The 19,862-nt window shown below is 44.8% G+C and overlaps 1 protein-coding gene across 4 annotated transcripts in view; it reads left to right on the top strand.

The window, feature by feature from the left end:
• Nucleotides 1-19,308, top strand: part of LOC110320040 (serine/threonine-protein kinase TNNI3K) — a 250,965-nt gene extending 231,657 nt beyond the window's left edge. For 3 of the 4 annotated variants that reach the window (XM_029537368.1, XM_029537369.1, XM_029537371.1), the window contains 2 exons: nucleotides 12,750-12,829; nucleotides 18,795-19,292. In XM_029537368.1, coding sequence (XP_029393228.1) covers nucleotides 12,750-12,829; nucleotides 18,795-18,871 — 157 coding nt within the window. In that variant the 3' untranslated portion in view covers nucleotides 18,872-19,292. Of the gene's footprint in view, nucleotides 1-12,749; nucleotides 12,830-18,794 lie in introns of all 4 variants that reach the window. The other variant, XM_021195894.1, reaches the window with a different exon arrangement.
• The last annotated feature ends 554 nt before the right edge of the window (nucleotides 19,309-19,862 follow it).

The following is a 19,862-nucleotide window of genomic DNA, read 5'->3' as shown; positions in this document are numbered from 1 at the left end:
CATCTATGGAGCAATAATAATAATAGCACAACTTATCAAGGGCTTATAATTCTAGGATACTCATATAACATCATATGGATGAGTCATTGAGCCCTTTAATTACAGTGTTAAGTGGAATGATGTAAGCTTTTAAATAAATTCTGTGGGTCCTAGATGCAGCTGCATTGGTAGAGTGAAGCTTGTCACCCACAACACCAAGATTTGATTCCCAGCACCAGAATCCCCAGCCTGGCATGCACCACCATAAAGTAGGTGTGTCCATGCAAGGCTGCAACTCTAGCCTTGAGAGGCAGGGGCAGGATGACCCAGAGTTCAGGTCATCCTTGTTTACATAAGGAGCTGGGATCCAGCCTGACATGCTAGGACACTGTCTCAGAAACAAAAAAAAAGCAAAAAGAAAAATCTTGACAAATGAATTAATTAATGAATTGCACTGTATTCTGATACAATGGTAGGAGTAAGAGAATAGAGAAAGAACTGTGGCTTGTGGTCATCGGTAGTGTGGCTAGGAAGACTCAGCCTGAAGATAGCTGGTATTTACAGAGCACCTAGTGCGTGTTATGCTATAACCCATGGAAGGTGTGTTATGTGAGTGTTTGTTGAACACACTCTATGTGTCAGACTTTCTTCTGAGCTCTTCAAATTTATCTCATCTGGTATCATTCTCACAGAGACAGGTGATCTTATTGTTCTTGCGGTGTGGAGAACAGCGAGGTCTCAGAAGGTACCCCATAGACTGTGGATTTGGTGGAAATGAAAACCCAGTTCAGTCTGAATTGACACTGTAATCCTAACCTACTGTTTGACCTATACACAGAAATTAAGCTGAGAGAGGAGGTAGGAGAAATGACCATAAGCGCAGTCCACCTGAAGTCATTTTGTAAGCATGTTAGCTCCACGCTAGGACCCTAACACCAGGTATGCAACTGTAGTTGCTGCTCTGAAGGGATAGGCTTCCTGCTGTGCAAAACATTAAGGCTTCCCTATGAAAGTTGCCATCAAGTTCAAGCTGTGCAAAAGCCACTAAACACCTCTTGCCAAACCAAGTCATGTTCCCACCAACCCAGAAGGCCGGAGCAGTGGTGTATCAACAGGAAACATCAAACCCTGGGATGCCCAGGATTCAAAGAGATGTTACAGAACATCAAACAGGAGGGGGCTATCAACCCTACCCGTCTGCAGAGATCAGGAGGACAAGGTGCCTGGCGATACCATGCTACTCTGGTATCCAGGACCTGACAGCACAGAGTGCACAGAGGGAAGAGCAGAGTTCTGCTAGCGTGCGGTAAGGCAGCAGGGCCCAGCGGTTTGGTATACTCTCACTTAAAACAAAAACAAAACATATTAACCTCCCTTAGGGTGTTTCAAATGATTTGTGAAGATCAATGTTCCTCTTGTTCAAAAGAGTTTAGGGAGTTTCAAGCCCTTCTCGTTCAGACTGGCCTGTCATAAAGAACAAAGGAACATGGAATTTCTTGCAGAGATCAGAATTTACACAAAGGAACCCAGGGAAATAAACCCAACAAAGATGGACTTTCAACTTCCCTCTGTCCAGAAGTGGGTGAGATGGGCGCAACTCTGTGCATGCTTAGCTACTTGCTGGTTTTATCTTTCATTGATAAAATTGGCTTTATGATTTTTATTTATGGATATGTGTAACCCACCCATGGTCTAAAGAAATGACTGGCAGGCTTGGGCTCATACGACCCTGAGATCAAATTCAAGAGCTATCGCTCATATGCTATAACTCCTGAGAAAATTAGTTAGGCTCGCTAAACATCATCTTTCCCTGTGTAGGCCTGTGGTGGCTTACGCTCATTGTCAGCCCGACTGGTCAAAACGAGGTGCTGGGTGACCATAAAGCCCTAGGGAAATACATTCAAGGAGGACAAAAGGAAACACAGAGTTCCTCAGACAGGAAGCCAGGGGAGTAGAGGATAGCATAGTGAACAGACAGACACAAAAAGAGGGTGGTACAGAGGAGAGGTAGGCAGAGGCCCAATTAAGGAGACTTGTCTTCCAGGATGACTGGCAAGTGGTACAGCAATCAACCCCCAGAGATTTTCACCAACAGCCTTGCATTATCTACTTAACTTTTTTTTTAAATCATCATTGTTACTTTTCTCTCTCTCCTCTTCCCTTCCCTTCCCTTCCCTTCCATTCCATTCTTGAGCCTTTTGATGGGGCTGGGCCAGGTCAGCTTCCTCATTACCAGAGAAGGAAGAGACCACGGAGATGGTGAGAAAGGTGTCTGCTACTGCCTGGCACACATAAAACAGAGTTCCCATGAGACACTGAGACTTCTCAGCCAAGGTGCTATAGCCAAGTGGTGCTGAAGGAACCTCTCTATAGAGAGAACGCTGACATGGAAATCAGTGCCCAGCTCTGGGCAGGGCATGTATGAGAGGGGCAGTGGGAGAAGTAGGCACACACAGGGTATCAGAGCCCAAGAAGGAGATCAGGATAGGAATGCAAGACAACAGGCAGTAGTGGGTCTCCATGGCGTGAGGAGAGATCTGCACAGCCACATGCACCACGTCGGGATGGTTGAGCATGAGTGTGGGGAAGAGGATGTATAAGAGCAGAGCTGGCATGCAAGCTCAGGGAAAAGAGCCTTGCAATGCCTCAGGGCATAGCTCCATGTTGGGATCTGAGGAGAGTGGGGAGGAAACCACTTAGTGCAGGCCAGTGGACACCAGATCCTAGAAACAAGGAAAGCACCTCCATGAGTGTGGAGTATAAGAACCTAAGGGGGGCAATGCTGGTGTGTGCAGAGGAAGAGAAGGGCTGTGCCCTTGGCAGCATCGACCAGACAACCAAATGCACAGATGCTGTTGGCAGCTGGGTTCTGAGAATAAAAGGATAAACGGGGGAAAGAAGAGAACTGGAATGGTGGGATGTGAGATGCAAGTGGAAATGGAGATGCCCACTATGATGGTGGGAAGGACACATTCCAAACATCTTCACATGTGTGTTCCTTCGCACTGTCTGCAAGAACTGCCTACCAAGGAGAGGGCTGGAAACCCATGGTTTCACCCATGTGGAGCCAATACCAGGACCTGGCCTTATAAATTCTACCACTGGAAAGAAACAAGGGCTTGGAGAAAGGACAGGTTTCAGGGCTGAGGCTTAGAAATTGTTCTGGAGCCAGAGCAATCAAAGAAAAACAACCACTAAATGCAACATATAAATCAAGTCAGATTCTCTTGAGATAGGGACTATTATCAAGATAAGCAGCAAAATGTGAATGGGGGCTGAGAGTATATTCTACATGCAGTTTCAGAGCCAATACCTAAAACTTAATTCTTGGTTGTTCTGCTTGGCAACTTACTGTTACATTGTTCAGGAAAGAAAAAAAAAAATCGCTAAACTGTTGCTGCAGCCTCCCCATGTCCTTGAGGTTGCAGACACTAAGTATCCACCGTAAACAGAACACCTAGGTGTTTTCATGCTCACCTACCTTGCCCTATCCTCAGATGATGGTGCTGCCTGACCCAGAACTCTCTCTGCCCTTTCTATTTTGGTAGGAAGGGCACACTTCGGGGTGCCTCCCTGTCTACTGGCATTTGGCTGAATGCTCCTGCATTTCTCTTCCCCACTTGTTAGAGTCCACATGTAACACATTCATGCCTGTGTCTTTAGGATGTAGCCCAGGCCCTGCCATTGTGCTTTGCTGGGTATTAGCCAGGGGTGTGTGTGGCTGGGAGTACACTGGCTTCTAGAGCCAATGGTTTATGAAGCAGAAAAAGCAAGTGATTTCGCTGCTACTTGGTTGAGTGTGAATTAATATTATGTAAATAAAGCATGACTTACTCTCTCCCAGCCTCAGTTTCTTCACATGTAAAGGGACTTGCTAGGTCACGTTAATGCTGTCTGTAAGGCATCTGGCGGTGACATGTAACCAGAATTAAACAATCTCAGTTTCCCCTTTCTGCTTAAGACTCCAACCTACCACAGACAGCAAGAAGTGGGGCATCCTGGGTCAGATTCCTGACTCCTCTATAATACTGATTTCTGAATCTGGAGAGTTCTGGAGAGCTCACTTCACATCTCAAGATCCCAGGTTCCTTCTTGGAAAATAAATCCTAGAAAAACGGGGCAGGGAGGGGGTTGGCTTTCGATTTCTGTGCTGCTGAGACCTCTGAGGTATAAAATATACTTTTTCCCTTTCTTTTTTAAAATAACGGTGAGTGCGGGAGATGGGCTTGAAAGTGTTTGCCTTCATGGATATTATCCTTTCAAGAATATTCCTCACTTTAGCAGTTATGGCCTGCCCTGCTTATGTGGTGGTTTGCAGCTCTAACTCAGCCGTACCTGCTAAAATTTTGAGAGAAACTGAGAGGTTTGGGGGGCATCACTGTGGAGCACATTGGTGATTCACTGGCTGTCAAGGATTTAGTACATACCTTAAGCAGCACTTTCCTTATTCATAAATCGTTGGCTAATTACTTTTTCCTTTTAAAATGGGAGAGCTGAGTGGGGCCTTGGACATTTGCCTACCGGCTCAAGCAGAGCCCTGACCTGGTTGCTTGCCAAGCCTTTCTGGGCTTTCATAGGCTGGGGGGGGGGGATCTGCCACTGAAAGAAAATTGATGTGTCTGATTTTCCTGCAAGAGAGATTTTGCACTGATCATCGGCTCCGTAAAGATTTTAGCTATTGCCCGTTCTAGATAGCGGCAGCAATAAATTTGTTTTAATTTAGGACATTCTTAAGCGCAGAATTTGTATATTGACAAATACCAAACAATGCTGTGCAAACAGCCAGGATAAACTCTTGGATAATAAACAATAAATTAACCCATAAAAGTATAATTAGATTGTTTCAAAGTGAGGCCGAGGTGCTTGCGATTCTGATAGACACGCTGCCTTTCCCTTTGTGTGAGAGAGAAAATGTGAGCTGCAGGAAAGACTCCACAGAGCAGAACAAGGCGTTTATCCCTCACGGTAGACCCGCTTTAAATAGAACAATTTGTTTCCAGCTAAATGCCAAAAGGTCCAGCTAACCCATTCAGCCTTTTCCGTGGCCAGCACTGATGTTGTAGCACAAACACCTTTATTAGCATTTCAGCTGCAGTTTCTCTGCCTTTTCCTTGATTCGGTTCTTTAGATGGGTGTCAACCAACTAAAATTCTGATAGAATTTATCTATGTGGGCTTCATTTTCAATGAAAGAAATGACTCCCTACAGGGATATATTCCCCTTGGAGACTCACACAAGGGTCCCCCTAGCCAGGATGTTTATACTAATAGCCTTACATAGGAGCATGGTTTTGACAGATGGCAAAAAGATCCAATAAACCACAAAACAACATTTGCAAAGCTGTGAGGCCCTGGATGGCATTGTCTTATTTGAAGACCAAATTTCTAATTCTTCCAGAATGCAGGTAGCCTGAGGACATTGTTAGCTCATAAAACCTAATTGGACTAATTATAATAGAAGAATATTTTGCCTGGAGTGTTTAATCACACCAGTCACCTAATGATTTTTCTTGTTACTCAATGAAGCTAGCTAGGGCTGTTTACAGGAAGATGAATCCATGTATGCAGCTTACAACACTGCCCAAAGGGGTGGGAGTCGATCATAATGCTGAATTTTAAAAGATCAGTTATGTGTGTGTGTGTGTGTGTGTGTGTGTGTGTGTTTAGGTGTATATGTGTGTATTTATGTGAATATATGTGGTGTGTGCATGTGCATATGTGTGTCTATGTATGTGTGCATGTGTGTATGTATTTGTGTTTTGTATATAAGTGAATATGTATGTGTGTACCTCATTTTTAACATCTCTGCAAGGAGACAGTCACACAAGCGTGGCCATAGGAAAGGAGCAGTGTTCAGAAAGTCAAGCAGAGCGAGACATGAGGGAGATGATTCTACTTTTCCTGTGTGAACAAAGGGTGTTTATAATGAGGAACTTTGTGTTCATTTTTACATACCATATTTCAGTGAGTTCCCAGGTGATTAAATAGTGTGATATATGATGCAGTTAAACAGGCTGCAGTTTACTGGGGAAAGTCTGGTTTGAAGATCATAAGGCCTTTTGTTCGAGCCCTCCTTCAGCCTCTTGCCAAACCTGGATGTTGGTGCCCAACATCTGAACACTATGAGTTGGACTCCCCATCTCCACAGTGTGGAAATAAAGTCTGTACTTTCCCAGATGTCATGGGGGCTTTTAGCAAAATGTAACACACCAAGGAACAAAAAGTGCATGCAGTCTGCAGAGCTCAGAAAGCATAGGCAATTGCTGTCATTATTATATCTCTGTGGTTGAACTTAAGTATTCTGTGGCTTTTATTCCATTCTTACATTAAAGTCATGGATAACAGTATACATTAACCATAACTCATCAAACCACAGTCCCAATGCTGCAGGTGTCACCCAAGGAAGAAGGTAATGAAGAAAGAAGGGTTTCTTTGGGGGGCCTATTTGGAATGTCACATAGACAGAAGCAGTTAGGGCTCTAAGAAATATTTGGAGAATCCAAGAGATCCCAGAGCCAAACCTGTGATTCATTCTCCAACACAGAAAGCATTTGGCAGGCCATGGTCTGCAAACAACAGCTCTGTCTTATTTGGAGACTCTAAATGGGACCATTTGGACTCACTGTGACACTGTGACACTCACCGTGACACTGGCTCATGCTCTAACTCTGGAGAGATGGCAGGAGAGATTCCCAGTCTGTTCAGACAATATTTCCCTTATATTTTCTTGGACATTGCTTAGATAAAGACGATCACAATGTTGGTTTTAGGAGATTCCCCCCACCCACCTCTCAAGCATTGTAGCATGAATACTCACACAATGACCTATACAACCCTCCATGAGGCCTTTCTGCCTTCCCCAGAGCCTTCCTTACACAGCCAGGCTATCAGCCCAAGTGGTGGCTTTTTGTGAAATGCTCAGTTTCATCTTGGTGGCATTGTGACTCTTCCTCAGAAATGAGGCACAAGAAGATGACCCTCTCAATCAGATAGCATGGCTCAAATGGACTATCCATAAAAAGGCTACAAATACCACACTCCATGTATAGCCAGGAACAGTATGGTGTGTGTGTGTGTGTGTGTGTGTGTGTGTGTGTGTGTGTGTGTATGAGTGTGTGTGATAGAATGTGTGTATATAAGTGTGTATGTATGTACATAGTATGTATATAATTGTGTGAGTGTATATGACAGAGACTGTGTGTGTAAGAGGGTGCGATAGAATGTTAGTGTGTGAATATAAGTATGTACATATGTAGTACGTGTGCATATGTATGTGTGCATGAGAAAGACTGTGTGTATATGTGAATATGTATGTGTGTTAGTGTGTGTGACAGAATGTGAGTGTGTGAATATAAGTGTGTATGCATGTATGTAGTATGTATGTATGAGAGAGAGATTGTGTGTGTATGTGAATGTGTATGTGTGTTAGTGTGTGTGATAGAATGTGAGTGTGTGACTATGTGAGTGTGCATGGGAGAGAGAGAGAGATTGTGTGTGTGCATGTGAGTGTGCGTGTGTGTGTAAATAAGATACTCATCCCTGGGTGAGAGTCAGAGCAGAGCCCTCAGATAAGGAAGATCAAGATCTGCCTAAATGGAAGTTGGCATCTCACACAACTTGGTAATATGCTAGGTTCTTATCAGTTCATGCCATCCATGAATCCCTCCTGGAAGCACAAGGAACAGAGAAACCAGAGACACTGCCTTCTGTGACTTCCAGAGACACCTTTGTACCTGGCTACCACACCTGCCCCAGCTTTGGCTCTCATATATCCTGGGATAGGGTGATTATAACCCTTTGGGAACTGCTCAGTTTGTTTTCAGACTTTTGACTTAATTATTCACAATGCTTAAGGCTCAGCCTAACCCTGTAGGGAGAGTCACCACAAGAGGCTAATGCAGACCCTGTTGCTTCTGAATGTCCAGCCACATGTCCTTTGTCACGAGCCTCCCCTTTCCACTGTCCAAGCAGGAATGAGAATCTGCCTAGCGTCTGCTGGAAGCTGATGTGTGTTCTATCCTGATGGCCTCCTCCTACTCAGTCCTAACCACAATGCAGAGCTGTGTAAATTCCAGCTCTTACTCATCTTCGGTGGCCCCTAGTAATGTAAGTCGTTTCAAAGGGTATAGCTGCTCTGTCCTGTCCTCTAAGACATTGGTTAAGACAATGTCCGTTCACCCAGTAGCTGAGGCAGTAGGTTCTCTAGCACCCTCACATGAAGAAGCAGGGGGACTTTTTGAGAAGTTCTCCATCTCTACATACTCCTCTGTGACCCATAGCTCTGTGGCCTTATGTATCTCTTGATTTATTTTTTCAGTTGATAACTTTTGCATGATGTACTTGTCCTTCACATCACTGGCTGCATTTATTTCTGCCAACAGCACTAGCTGTGCCTATGCAAGCTGCAGAATCCATGTGGACTGTTTAGCTCAAAGTGAAAAACTGTTCAGTAATATCATACATTACGTAATTTCATACAAAAACAGCTATAAAAACCATCCTGTTCTCATCTTATAAAAGAAAAATTTACCTTACACTCACAAAATATGCATATAGGATTTCCTTGTCACATAAAAAAAAAACCAAAAAAGAAAAAAACCACATCCATACCCATACACATACATAAGCATATACCCATACCCATACATATACATTCCCATCGCATACCCATATCCATACATATACATATACCTATACCCATTCATACATATATGCATGTACATACACATATACCCATATGCTTACCCTTACCCATTGCCATACTCACACATATACATATACTCATATATATATATATATATATATATATATATATATATATACCCTTACATATCATATACCCATATTCATACCCATACACATACACACACACACACACACACACACACAGAGAGAGAGAGAGAGAGAGAGAGAGAGAGAGAGAGAGAGAGAGAGAGAGAGTCATCCTTTTAGAATAAGAAGGCTTCCTAGTTTCAATAATGATTGAGTAATGTCCTCATTCAGACACTTGCAAAGTGGAGACAGAAGGGTCCAGATTCAAAGTCATGCTCAGTGAGTCAGAGCCCAGCACAGGCTACCTGAGCTCCTGCCTCAGAATACCAACAAAATAGAAACAGAAACCAATGGAACTCCAGAAGCCAGTGTGTGCCTTACCTGCGATGGGCTCACAGACACAGGCATTGGCTTTGTGGTCGCTGCACCGCTGGACCAGCCATGTTTTTGTAGTCACTACTTCAGTGGAGTCCTGATACCCAAATTAAACTGAACACCTGTGAAACCTTGCTGAAGGTCGAGGGTGCATGGGCGTGAAGAGCTAGCTTCGTTCATCAGGGTCTAGTTTCTTTTGTTTGACCTGAGTATGATTGGCTTCCATCTGTCTGTCACCTGAGAAGAGAGTCCAATGCCAGTGGGTGTGACATCTCCTGAGGAAGGTTAAGTTCCCTGGCATGAACTGCGCTCAGCCACTGAACACCCAGGGCACACTGGAGATAGGCTTTTATTCCCAAGAAATCAGATAGCCATTTGGTGATAAAGTATTTATTCCCCATTACTGACTTGTTGCCAAGACTACTGCCCAAAACCCATCGCTTAAATGGTGCTACAGTGCTAACAAGACCACATTCACATACTGAAACAAGAAATTAAATTTTAAAAAGTAAATCAACAGTCTGTAGCCAGAATTGTGTGCTGTTTACCATTTAATGTTGATTGAGGTGACTCTGTCATACTTTGGATCAATAGAATTCTCTCTTTAATCATTCCCTCCCTCCAAGAAACCTTCTTTGCAGCTTGAGGAAAAGAGCCTAGAGATGCTGTTGTTTTTGAGATGCTGTTGTTTTTGAGATGCTGTTGTTTTTATGTATGAGCTGATGCTAGCTTTCAGAAATCTGACTTCTCTAAAGGTACAACTTTGAAGCACTTGATTTTATTTAACACTTGATTTCATTTTGATGGTAAAGTCTGAAGAAGTCACTGAGAGTCCAACAATACTGAACAGGATCTTGGTCCCATTCTATGCAGCTGAGTTCAATAGTATACAAATACAGGCAATTTTACAACAGAGCCGAATCACGGCAGCACTGTGATTACAGCATGGAGTACTGAAGGTGTGGGAGAAGCAGAGGCCATCTCCAGGGGTCTTCACAGAGTAAACTGACCTGAAAGGATACCAATCTCAAGCAATTTTTACTATTTCCTAAACTCTAGCATGGAAGAGCTTTTAATTCTTACAGTAAACCTCCTAATTCAAGTCTTCTCTGCCTCCCACTTTGCAGATGCATGGCCTAGTCATACTCAGTTATTGTCACAGAGTAACCAGCAAAAGACACATAATGCTACTCAAACCAGCAAAAGACACATAATGCTACTCTAGCAGTCCAGCATAGAATGGCCACCCCTAGCGGTAACCTAATGAATGCCCGTCCCTAACCATACACATAGAATGGCCACCCCTAGCAGTAACCTAATGAATGCCCGTCCCTAACCATACACATAGAATGGCCACCCCTAGCCGTAACCTAATGAATGCCCGTCCCTAACCATACACATAGAATGGCCATCTGTCTTAGTCAGGGTTTCTATTCCTGCACAAACATCATGACCAAGAAGCAAGTTGGGGAGGAAAGGGTTTATTTGGCTTACATTTCCATACCCCTGTTGATCACCAAAGGATGCAGGACTGGAACTCAAGCAGGTCAGAAAGCAGGAGCTGATGCAGAAGCCATGGAGGGATGTTCTTTACTGGCTTGCTTCCCCTGGCTTGCTCAGCCTGCTCTCTTATAGAATCCAAGACTACCAGCCCAGAGATGGTCCCACCCACAAGGGGCCTCGCCCCCTTGATCACTAATTGAGGAAATGCCTTACAGCTGGATCTCATGGAGGCATTTCCCCAACTGAAGCTCCTTTCTCTGATAACTCCAGCTGTGTCAAGTTGACACAAAATTAGCCAGTACACCATCCCTAGCCATAACCTAATGAATGCCTGTCCCTAACCATACACATAGAATGCCCACCCCTAGGCATAACATATAGAATTCCCTCTCCTAGCCATAACATATAGAATGCCCACCCCTAAGCATAACATATAGAATTCCCTCTCCTAGCTATAACATATAGAATGCCCACCCCTAGGCATAACATATAGAATTCCCTCTCCTAGGCATAACATATAGAATGCCCACACTCAGCCATAACACACCCTGCTTCCTCTCAGGGGCAAATTAGATGCCAACATGTATATGCAAGCAGGATGGGCAGTTGAGCCACACTTATGAGGAACAGAATTCTTGGGAATGTTTTGAAAATCTAATGTCAGTTACTATGGCCAAACTTGTGTTGATGTGGCACCAGGGGACCTCGTGAAGAACAGTAGACTGTAAGACTCAAAAAAAGCAACTACAGATGCAGTGGAATGCTCAGGCTTCTGACCTGCAGAACCCAGGGTAAGTGGGAGCAGGCTGAGCTAAGGAGTTTGCTACAGATGTACCGAGTGGAGTAAGGATTGAGTGTCATGCATCATTTAAGAATTCATTCATTTATTCAATTCTTCAACACTATTGGTTGGGTTCCTTCTATGTGCCAAGGTGACTGAGAGTTGAGGGCATAGCAGGGAATAAGAAATTAGTCCCTAGCTTTATTGTGCATTAAGATATAATTGTCAGTGTATACATAAACAGGTAGCAAACAAGTTCCAAAATAAATGATGCCATCATGAAATGGAATGACCACACCAGAAGACGGGCTACTTTGGAATAGCCATCAGAGGAGAAGAGGCCGAGAAAGCGGCGAGTGAAATGAAGCCTTTGTGACAGAGGAGCCTGCCATGGGTGAAGGCAAGGCCGATGTTCAGCAAATGAGGATCTGGGTCCTCTGGAAGAAGTGCTGGAGGGCAAGTTAGCAATGTGGAGGCTCCAAGTTGGAGCCAGAAGGGCTTGAAGGTCAGAGGCTTCAGGAGAATATGTCAGAGGGGAGGCAGAATCTGCTGAAGGCAGCAGAGCATTTGCTCTGCGTCCCGGGTGAACCAGGAACCCACTGGGAGGTTTAAGCAGGCAGATGTCTTAACCCGCTTTATATTTTGAAATGAACACCATGGAAAATATGGGAAGAATGTATCGCTCTGTGACAGGGGTGAAAGCCGAGAGACCAATTAGGAGAAGAGCTGCCTAAGTCCTGAGCAGAGAGATTCCCTTATTAGACTTGAGATGGGTGGAGCTGGCAGTGTTTGGAGCCGAGCTAGAGAAGCCTTGACCGCAGCACAGACTGTGGAAGATACTCCAGAGTCTGGCTGACATTGGTGCCGGGGCCAAAGCCAAGGGAGATGGCTGGGGATCAGGGTTAGGGAAGGGCGGTTCTGAGCTCCCCAGGGCAGCTCTTCTGAGATTGCAGCTGTGTGGTATGTGCAAGGGCTGGCAGAGGTGATAAGTTGGAGGTGGGGGAAGGGCGGGGTTGTGTGAACATTCCAGTTGTGAGATCAGGAATTGGGAAGGAAGTAACGTCTTAAACAAACCCAAGGAGAAATTGGGGGAAAGAGGAGGACCGAGGAATGTTGGGGAAATGCATACCTGAGAAACAGATATGTGCAGGCTGTGGGAAGTAGAGTTCTAGATGAATCACACGCCCGGCCTCTGGAGGCCCTTTCCTAGGATTCTGTTGTCTAACTGTGAGTTAAGGTGGTGGTGCTGCACTGATGCAGAATTAATTAAACTACCGGATGCAAGTGCCCCCACTTACTATCTCAGTCCCTTGTAAAGCTGAGTCTCATTCATTTTCTAGTGGCGGGACACACACTAATCCAGGCCTGTCTTTGGAGGAAATGAACAGAGGTGCCCAGTATTCAACTGTTGACAAATATGGTAAGTAACAGACATCAAGGAAATCACTCCTGAGGGTGGTGTGCTCACTCGTGTTGGTAGTGAGGGAAACGTTTTTGTATTTTATAATAATCAGAAATGATAAGTAATTTTAAAATGCTTTGTAGACTCTATGATCTTGAAGTCTTTATAACTCTACAGTTATATTCAAGCTGAATAATGTGTGTCAGACTCTGTGTGAATGTGAGTATACATGAGTGTGTGTATGAGCATGTATGTGCATGTGTGTGCATGTGTGTGAGTGTGCACAAGTGAGAGTATTGAGTGTGAATGTATGTGAGTTCAAGGGTACATGCATGTGTGTATAAGCAGAATGCACAGAATGTACATGAGAGTACATCTCCATTGGAGTGCACATGTGTACACAGTTTGGGTGACTGTAAGTGAGTACAAATCTGCGTGTAATGAAGTCCGAAGAAGATGCAAGGTCTTTATGTAATAATCTCTGGCTCTCATGTCACTGTAAATCCTTTACTAAAAAGTTCCCACAGTTGTATGCCCTTGGGAGGGCTCTTCACATGAGCTGAGCACAACAGGGTTTAAAGCAACCCATCCATCCTCCCTTCAAACAGCTGGCAGGGAGGCACAAGAGAGCGGCCTGGGCCAGCCTCACAGGAATGCTCCACAGCAAATTAACACAGCTCTCTGAAATAATTAAAATTTGATGCTGGCCCCTGGAAGCCAAGGGAAACACAGAAGCCTTTCAGATCAACTGCATTAGGCTGTTTGGATAAATCGAGAATTCCTGTAGATAAATATGACAAAATAAAAATATGATAAATAAAAATTTCCTCCTAGAAATAGCATATCATCCAACCTTAAATACCATCATCTAAGGGTAGGGCCATGATATCCTTTATTAGCCTTTAAGTCTGAGAGGATCTATATTCGCTTAAATATTAGTCCAGTGACCCACTTTTTCGTGGTTTGTTTGAATGCATGGAGGACTGAACACATAAGTTAAATGCAGCAGGTTTGTTTCTCAAGCTATGTTTCAGGAAAGATGGAACTGCCTTCTCTGATTTTGGTGGCTCTACACCCTAGAGCCCCTACATTACAGGACCCATGCCCTCTGTCCGTAACCATGGAAAACCTTGGAGAAACAAAGGGTGTATACCCCTGATTAGATGCTCTACAGTGAGCAGTGGGCATCTTGAGAAACGTAGAGGAAAGGGCTCTGTTCTCCTAGTGTGCGTTAGCATACAGACAGCTCCTGCCACTAGCTCTGCAGAGTAGTTGGTAAGTCCAGGATCCTTCTTTCAGTAGATAGCACTGTGTTTTCTCAGAACTTTACAGCAGCATACAGGGAAGCCTGTGCACCGTGGGCCTGGTAGGAAAGGTTTCCATGGTGGGTTAAAGGTGAAGCTGCTCTTTACCCCAAAGATAATTTTAAAAAAAAACTTTTAAAGAACATTTTACCAGATTTATTTTATTTTATGTGTGCCTTGTTTGCATGCATGACGATGTACCACATGCAAGTTGGTGCCATGAAGATCAGAACAGGGCATCGGATCCCCTGGAACTGGAGTTCCCGATGTTGTAAACCACCATGTGAGCACTGGGAACTGAACCTGGGTCGCCTGCGAGAGTAGCCAGCTCTCTTCCCTGCATCTCTCCACCCTCCAGAAGATCTCTTCTTAAAGACCCAGAGGGCCAGCCAAGATTTCAGGATGGATGTAAGACAGGTACATCCCTACCCTGAGCTGAGGACTGTTGGCAGTTGGTGAGTCCTGGTAGGTTGGCCATGCTCAGAGAATTCCCCAAAATGAAGCAGAATAATACTATAGGAATAATATAAATGTCTGCTTTTCCGCAACATCTCTGTACCCGGCCCAGGTGAAAGCATTAGGGTGTTTGGATGGAGTGAGAATTCTTATAAAAAACAATACATATTTTCTTATATTTTTGCCTCCTCCCAGAAATAGCATTTTGGACACCTGCCGTTACCCTTTCCTTTCTTTTCTATTTTGACTGTATTTTTCAGTTTTCTTGTTTCAAGCAGTATTTCCCTATGTACTAGCCTTCGACTCTCAGAAATCTTCCCTTTCCCAGACTGGCTTTACTTTCATTTCTTACAACAGCAACCTCGTGAACTTTCTTCTTTTAGGTGACTTTTAATGAGAATTTCAAGGGTGTTTACAGTGTACTGAGATCGTATTTACTCCCCACTCCCCCTGTGCAGCTCCTTGCTTCCCCTATACACACACCCTGCTGCTGACTTCAGATCTTTTCTTGGAGACCTTATGAATCTCTTTAGTGTAGAGGATATGTGAAGGGATGCAGGGCCATCCTACCATACTGGAGGAGCATGGCTAACCTACCAGGACTCGCCAACTGCCAACAGTCCTCAGCTCAGGGTAGGGACATATGTACCTGTCTCCCATCCATTCTGAAATATTGACTGCCTTGACTTCATGCAGGTCCTGTGTGAGTTACCATAGCTACCTTGAATTCACATGTGCTGTGTCGGCTAGTTTTATGTCAACTTGACATAAGCTAGAGTCACTGGAGAGAATAGACCCTCAATTGATAAAATACCTCCATAAGATCAGCCTATAGGCAAGCCTGTAGGCATTTTCTTAATTAATGATTAATGGGGAAGAGCCCACCCCACTGTCAGTGTTGCTATTCCTGGGTTCACGGTCCTTGGGTGCTGTAAGAACACAGACTGAGCAAGCCACAAAGAGCAAGCCAGTAAGCAGCACCCCTCTATGCCCTCTGCCTCAGTTCTTGCCTCTATGTTCCTGCCATGTTTTAGTTCCTGTCCTGACTTCCTTTGATGATTAACAGTGATTTGGAAGTGTAAGGCAAATCAACCCTCTCCTCCTTGACTTGTTTTTCGCCACACTGTTTTATCACCGCAGTAAGAACCCTAACTAAGCAAACCAACCGCCATGGACGTTCCATGTCCAGAGGACACTGCTGTGCTGGACTCCTTTGCTTTCCCATGCTTCCCCCTGAGCCAGAATCCATAGGTTGATCTGTTTGTTCAACAGGCAGAAGTAGAGTATGGAGGTAAAACTGAACATACAGCTCTTCACACTTAACTCCAGACTGCTCCCCATAAGTGATAAAGCACAGAGATGTCTTCAGTCTCTTCCCGGACTCTGCAGTCAAACTCTAGCTGAGCTGGACTTCAGCTTACTAAGCATCTGAGCCTTATGTGTCTGCCTTGAAACTGGCAAAGGGACATCAGTGTGAAACACCCACCTCAGTGACCTGCTGACAGGGATGAGTGACATCCACTACCCCCTGTGGGAGCCATACCAACTGTCGGGTTCTCATTGGAGTCAGTGCAGTGAGAAGTGCAAACCTAGCCAAAAACAGTGAAACCGTGTACCCATGGCTAGCTTAGTAAAGTCCTGTCCATGTCCAGAGTGACACTGCAGTTCATCTAGCAAAAGAAATATTTTTACACTACAGTACTGATTCTGCTTTAGTGACCACCAGTTCAGTGAAGGGACACAGTCACAAAAGAACACACATGGTATATACTCACTGATAAGTGGATATTAGGCAAAAAGCTTGAATAGCCACAATACAATCCACAGACCATACGAAGCTCAAGAAGAAGGAAGACCAAAGTATGGATGCTTCAGTCCAACTTAGAAGGGGGAACAAAATAATCATGGGATGTAGAAGGTTTGGAGGAAGAGAGGAGGGGGAGGGGAAAAGGGTGCAGGACCCTGTATGGGAGGACATGGGGTGAAGAGAGGTCAGGAAATTGAACAGAGTTATGTAGCAATGGGGCATGGGAAACTGGGGGTAGCCACCAGAAAGTTCCAAAAGCCTGGAAATCAAGAAGCTCCCAGGACCCAACAGGGATTATATTAGCTGAAATATCCAACAAAGGGGAGAGAGAACCTGTAGAGATCATATCCAGAGTTTAGGCACTGCCCTCAAATAAGGGATGGGGGGATCCACTCATCTCGAAAATTTTAGCCCAGAATTGCTCCTGTCTAAAGGACATACAAGGACAAAGAATGGAACAGAGACTGAAGAAAAGGCCATACAGAGACTGCCCACCTGGGGATCCATCCCATATGCAGACATCAAACCGAGATACTATTGTGGATGCCAAGAAGCACTTGCTGACAGGAGCCTGGAATAGCTGTCTCCTAAGAGGCTCTGGCGCAGCCTGACCAAGACAGATGTGGATGCTCACAGCCAACCATTGGACTGAGCATGGGGATCCCAATGGAAGAGTAGGGGAAGGACTGAAGAAGGTGAAGGGATTTGCAACCCCATTGAAAGAACAACAATATAAAGCAACCAGACCCCCCCCCCAGAGTTCCCAGGGACTAAGCCACCAACCAAAGAGTACACAGGGAGGGACCCATGGTTCCAGATGCATATGTAGCAGAGGATGACCTTATCTGGCATCAGTGGGAGGGGAGTCCCTTGGTCCTGTCACCACAGTAGGATTCCCCAGTTTGGAGAATGCTAGGGTGGTGAGGCAGGAGATGGGGGGTGGGGGTGGGAGCACCCTCATAGAAACAGGGGTATGGAATAGAAGATTCGTGGATGGTAAACAGAGAAAGGGGATAACATTTGAAATGTAAATAAATAAAATATCCAATAAAAATGAAAAACGAAACTAAACAAAAAAAGATTTAGTGATGTGGGTCAGCTTGCTCACATATAATATACCTTGCAATGCACACATTCAGGCACATAGGCATGCACATACTTGCAGGTACACCATGCACACACACACACATACATACATGTGCACATGTTCTACACATGCACACACATGCATGCATACATATACACACATACACATGTGCACATGCACACACATGCATACAAACATGCATGCATACACACATGCACATACACACATACACACGAGCAGACTCACTCACATGCACCTACAGACATGTGTACACACATTGTCCCTCAGTGCTGACCTGTTCCAATCCTGACAGAGGAAATAATCTGAGCCCAGGCTCAGAAGTACCACCGTCAACAGTGCCACCATCAGCAGTGCCACCATCAGCAGTGCCACCATCAGCAGTGTCTCCGTGCAGTGTCATGGTTTCTTATGGCACGCTTTCTAAGAGAGTTTGACAGATTTTTTTTTCTTTTGAAAGTGAATATGTATGTCCAAATTCCTGCATGTGGCTACATGGCTTAAAGGTAACACCACTGTCTGTGTTGGCCCTGATAATTGAACTTTCAATGGGAACTAAACAGGTGGCAACTACTGATAAACCACCCTTTTTTTTTTTTTTAAACCTGTGTGTGTTTCTGTACCAGAGTGGAGAGAGAGTGGCTCCCTGCGCTCACTTAGTGCCTCACTCTAGGACTAAGAAGTCCATTTGTGGAGTTCCCCAGGCTGTTGTACCAAGTACCACTGATATTCGGACCTAAGCGTTTGACAGGCACTTAACAATTAAGCAGCTAGGGAAACAATCAGGCAGCCTTCTCCAGGCTGCTATCCTTTTCCATGAGCACCATCTCTACCTTCCCTCTCAGCCCATCCTTCCCTTCAGCCCCTGGTGTTGCCTGCCACTTGTCTGAGGCACACGATGGCCTTGTGATAGGCACTAGCTATTCTCCCATTGACTAAGATGGAGAAAGAGTTAGGCTGACAGACAGACGTCCCAAAGAGAGCAAACATTGGAGCTATAATGCGTCTGCCTGGCATGAGACTCATTCTTAGCCATCACAGCACCTTTCTTCCAGAGACGTGTCCTGCTTTCCTGTAAACCCAGCATACCAACCACCAACCAGCACATTCAAAGTGGACATTAGTCATGGACGTCCATCTGCTTCCATTTTAACTCTTAGCATCACCAAGGACTCTGATCCGGTCTTCATTCCCAGGGATCTGGAAGGACAGTCTGGTAGCTGTGTGCAGCACTGGATTCCGCTGGTTACAAAGGCAGGGAGATGTGCTGGAAGGTCAATAAGTAACAGCTGAACCTCTTTTCTGATGCAGGCTACGTGTCTGATCCCATGAGCCCGATGCACCTCCACTCCCGCCGGAACAGTGGCAGCTTTGAGGACGGCAGCTGACAGGTCTGACATACACCTAAGGGGAGTTTTCCCATCAGACTGACAGCAGTGATTTTATCCATGGCAGGCTCGCTTCCAATTATAACGCTCTGCCCTCTGAGGTCTCTTCAAATCGTCTTGCTTATTCTGCGCTCACATAATTCCCTTCTACAGGATGGGCTTTCAATTGCTCAGAGCATGAAGTACCAAGGAGCATATATAGAATGTGCATGAGGAATTGTTCTTAGTTTGATATTTAAAGTCCTTAATTGCCTGGGGGTGGGGTTCAAGTCTGTGTAGATGGCTGGGCTGATCTTCATGTACTCCTAGATGGAACTATGTGGGCTTGTGTTTGAACGTCTCCGGTTGGGTTTCTTAAAATATGCTCGCTGCCTTATCTCCTGTTACCTCTGATGTTCATTCTGTGATTAAAGATTCTCTGGTGGTCTAGAACATGGGTTCAGATGTATGTGCCTCTTATTCCAACAGGGATTCCACGTAACGGACCTCTTTTTCAGACAGACTTGTTAAAGCATGGAAGTGCAAAGCATGTGGTTAGCTAGCCTGTTTCCTTTGTCTTGACTGGGCTTTCTTTACCTGAGCATCCCCTTAGTGTTAGTAACAAGATGTCATTAATGGCATCTGTTATGAAATCAACTCACTAATGCCAGACTAGAATTTCATAGAGGCATGAAGTATCAGCTACCTTCAGGAAATGAGAGGCCTAGGCTGGAGAGATGGCTCAGTGGGTAAAGGTAATTTGGTCAAGCCTAAAAGCCTACATTGATCCTCAGGAGCTACACGCAAGAAGAGAGAAGCGACCAATTCTTGCAAGCTGTCCTCTGACTGCCTTACTCCAGCTCTGGCATGTGTATGCACATGCACGCACTCAATAAATAAAAAAAATTAAAAAATAAAATAAATTATAGATCTGCCCTCCATGCCTGTAGTTAAAGCCACAGTGACAGGAATGGTCCTACCACATAAAGGTGCTCTGCCTTTAAGAGACTTG

The sequence above is a fragment of the Mus pahari genome, chromosome 4 (assembly GCF_900095145.1).
Source record: "Mus pahari chromosome 4, PAHARI_EIJ_v1.1, whole genome shotgun sequence".
Classification (NCBI taxonomy): domain Eukaryota; kingdom Metazoa; phylum Chordata; class Mammalia; order Rodentia; family Muridae; genus Mus; species Mus pahari.
Note: the sequence above shows the minus strand (reverse complement) of the source record. Positions and strands in the feature narration are given on the sequence as shown.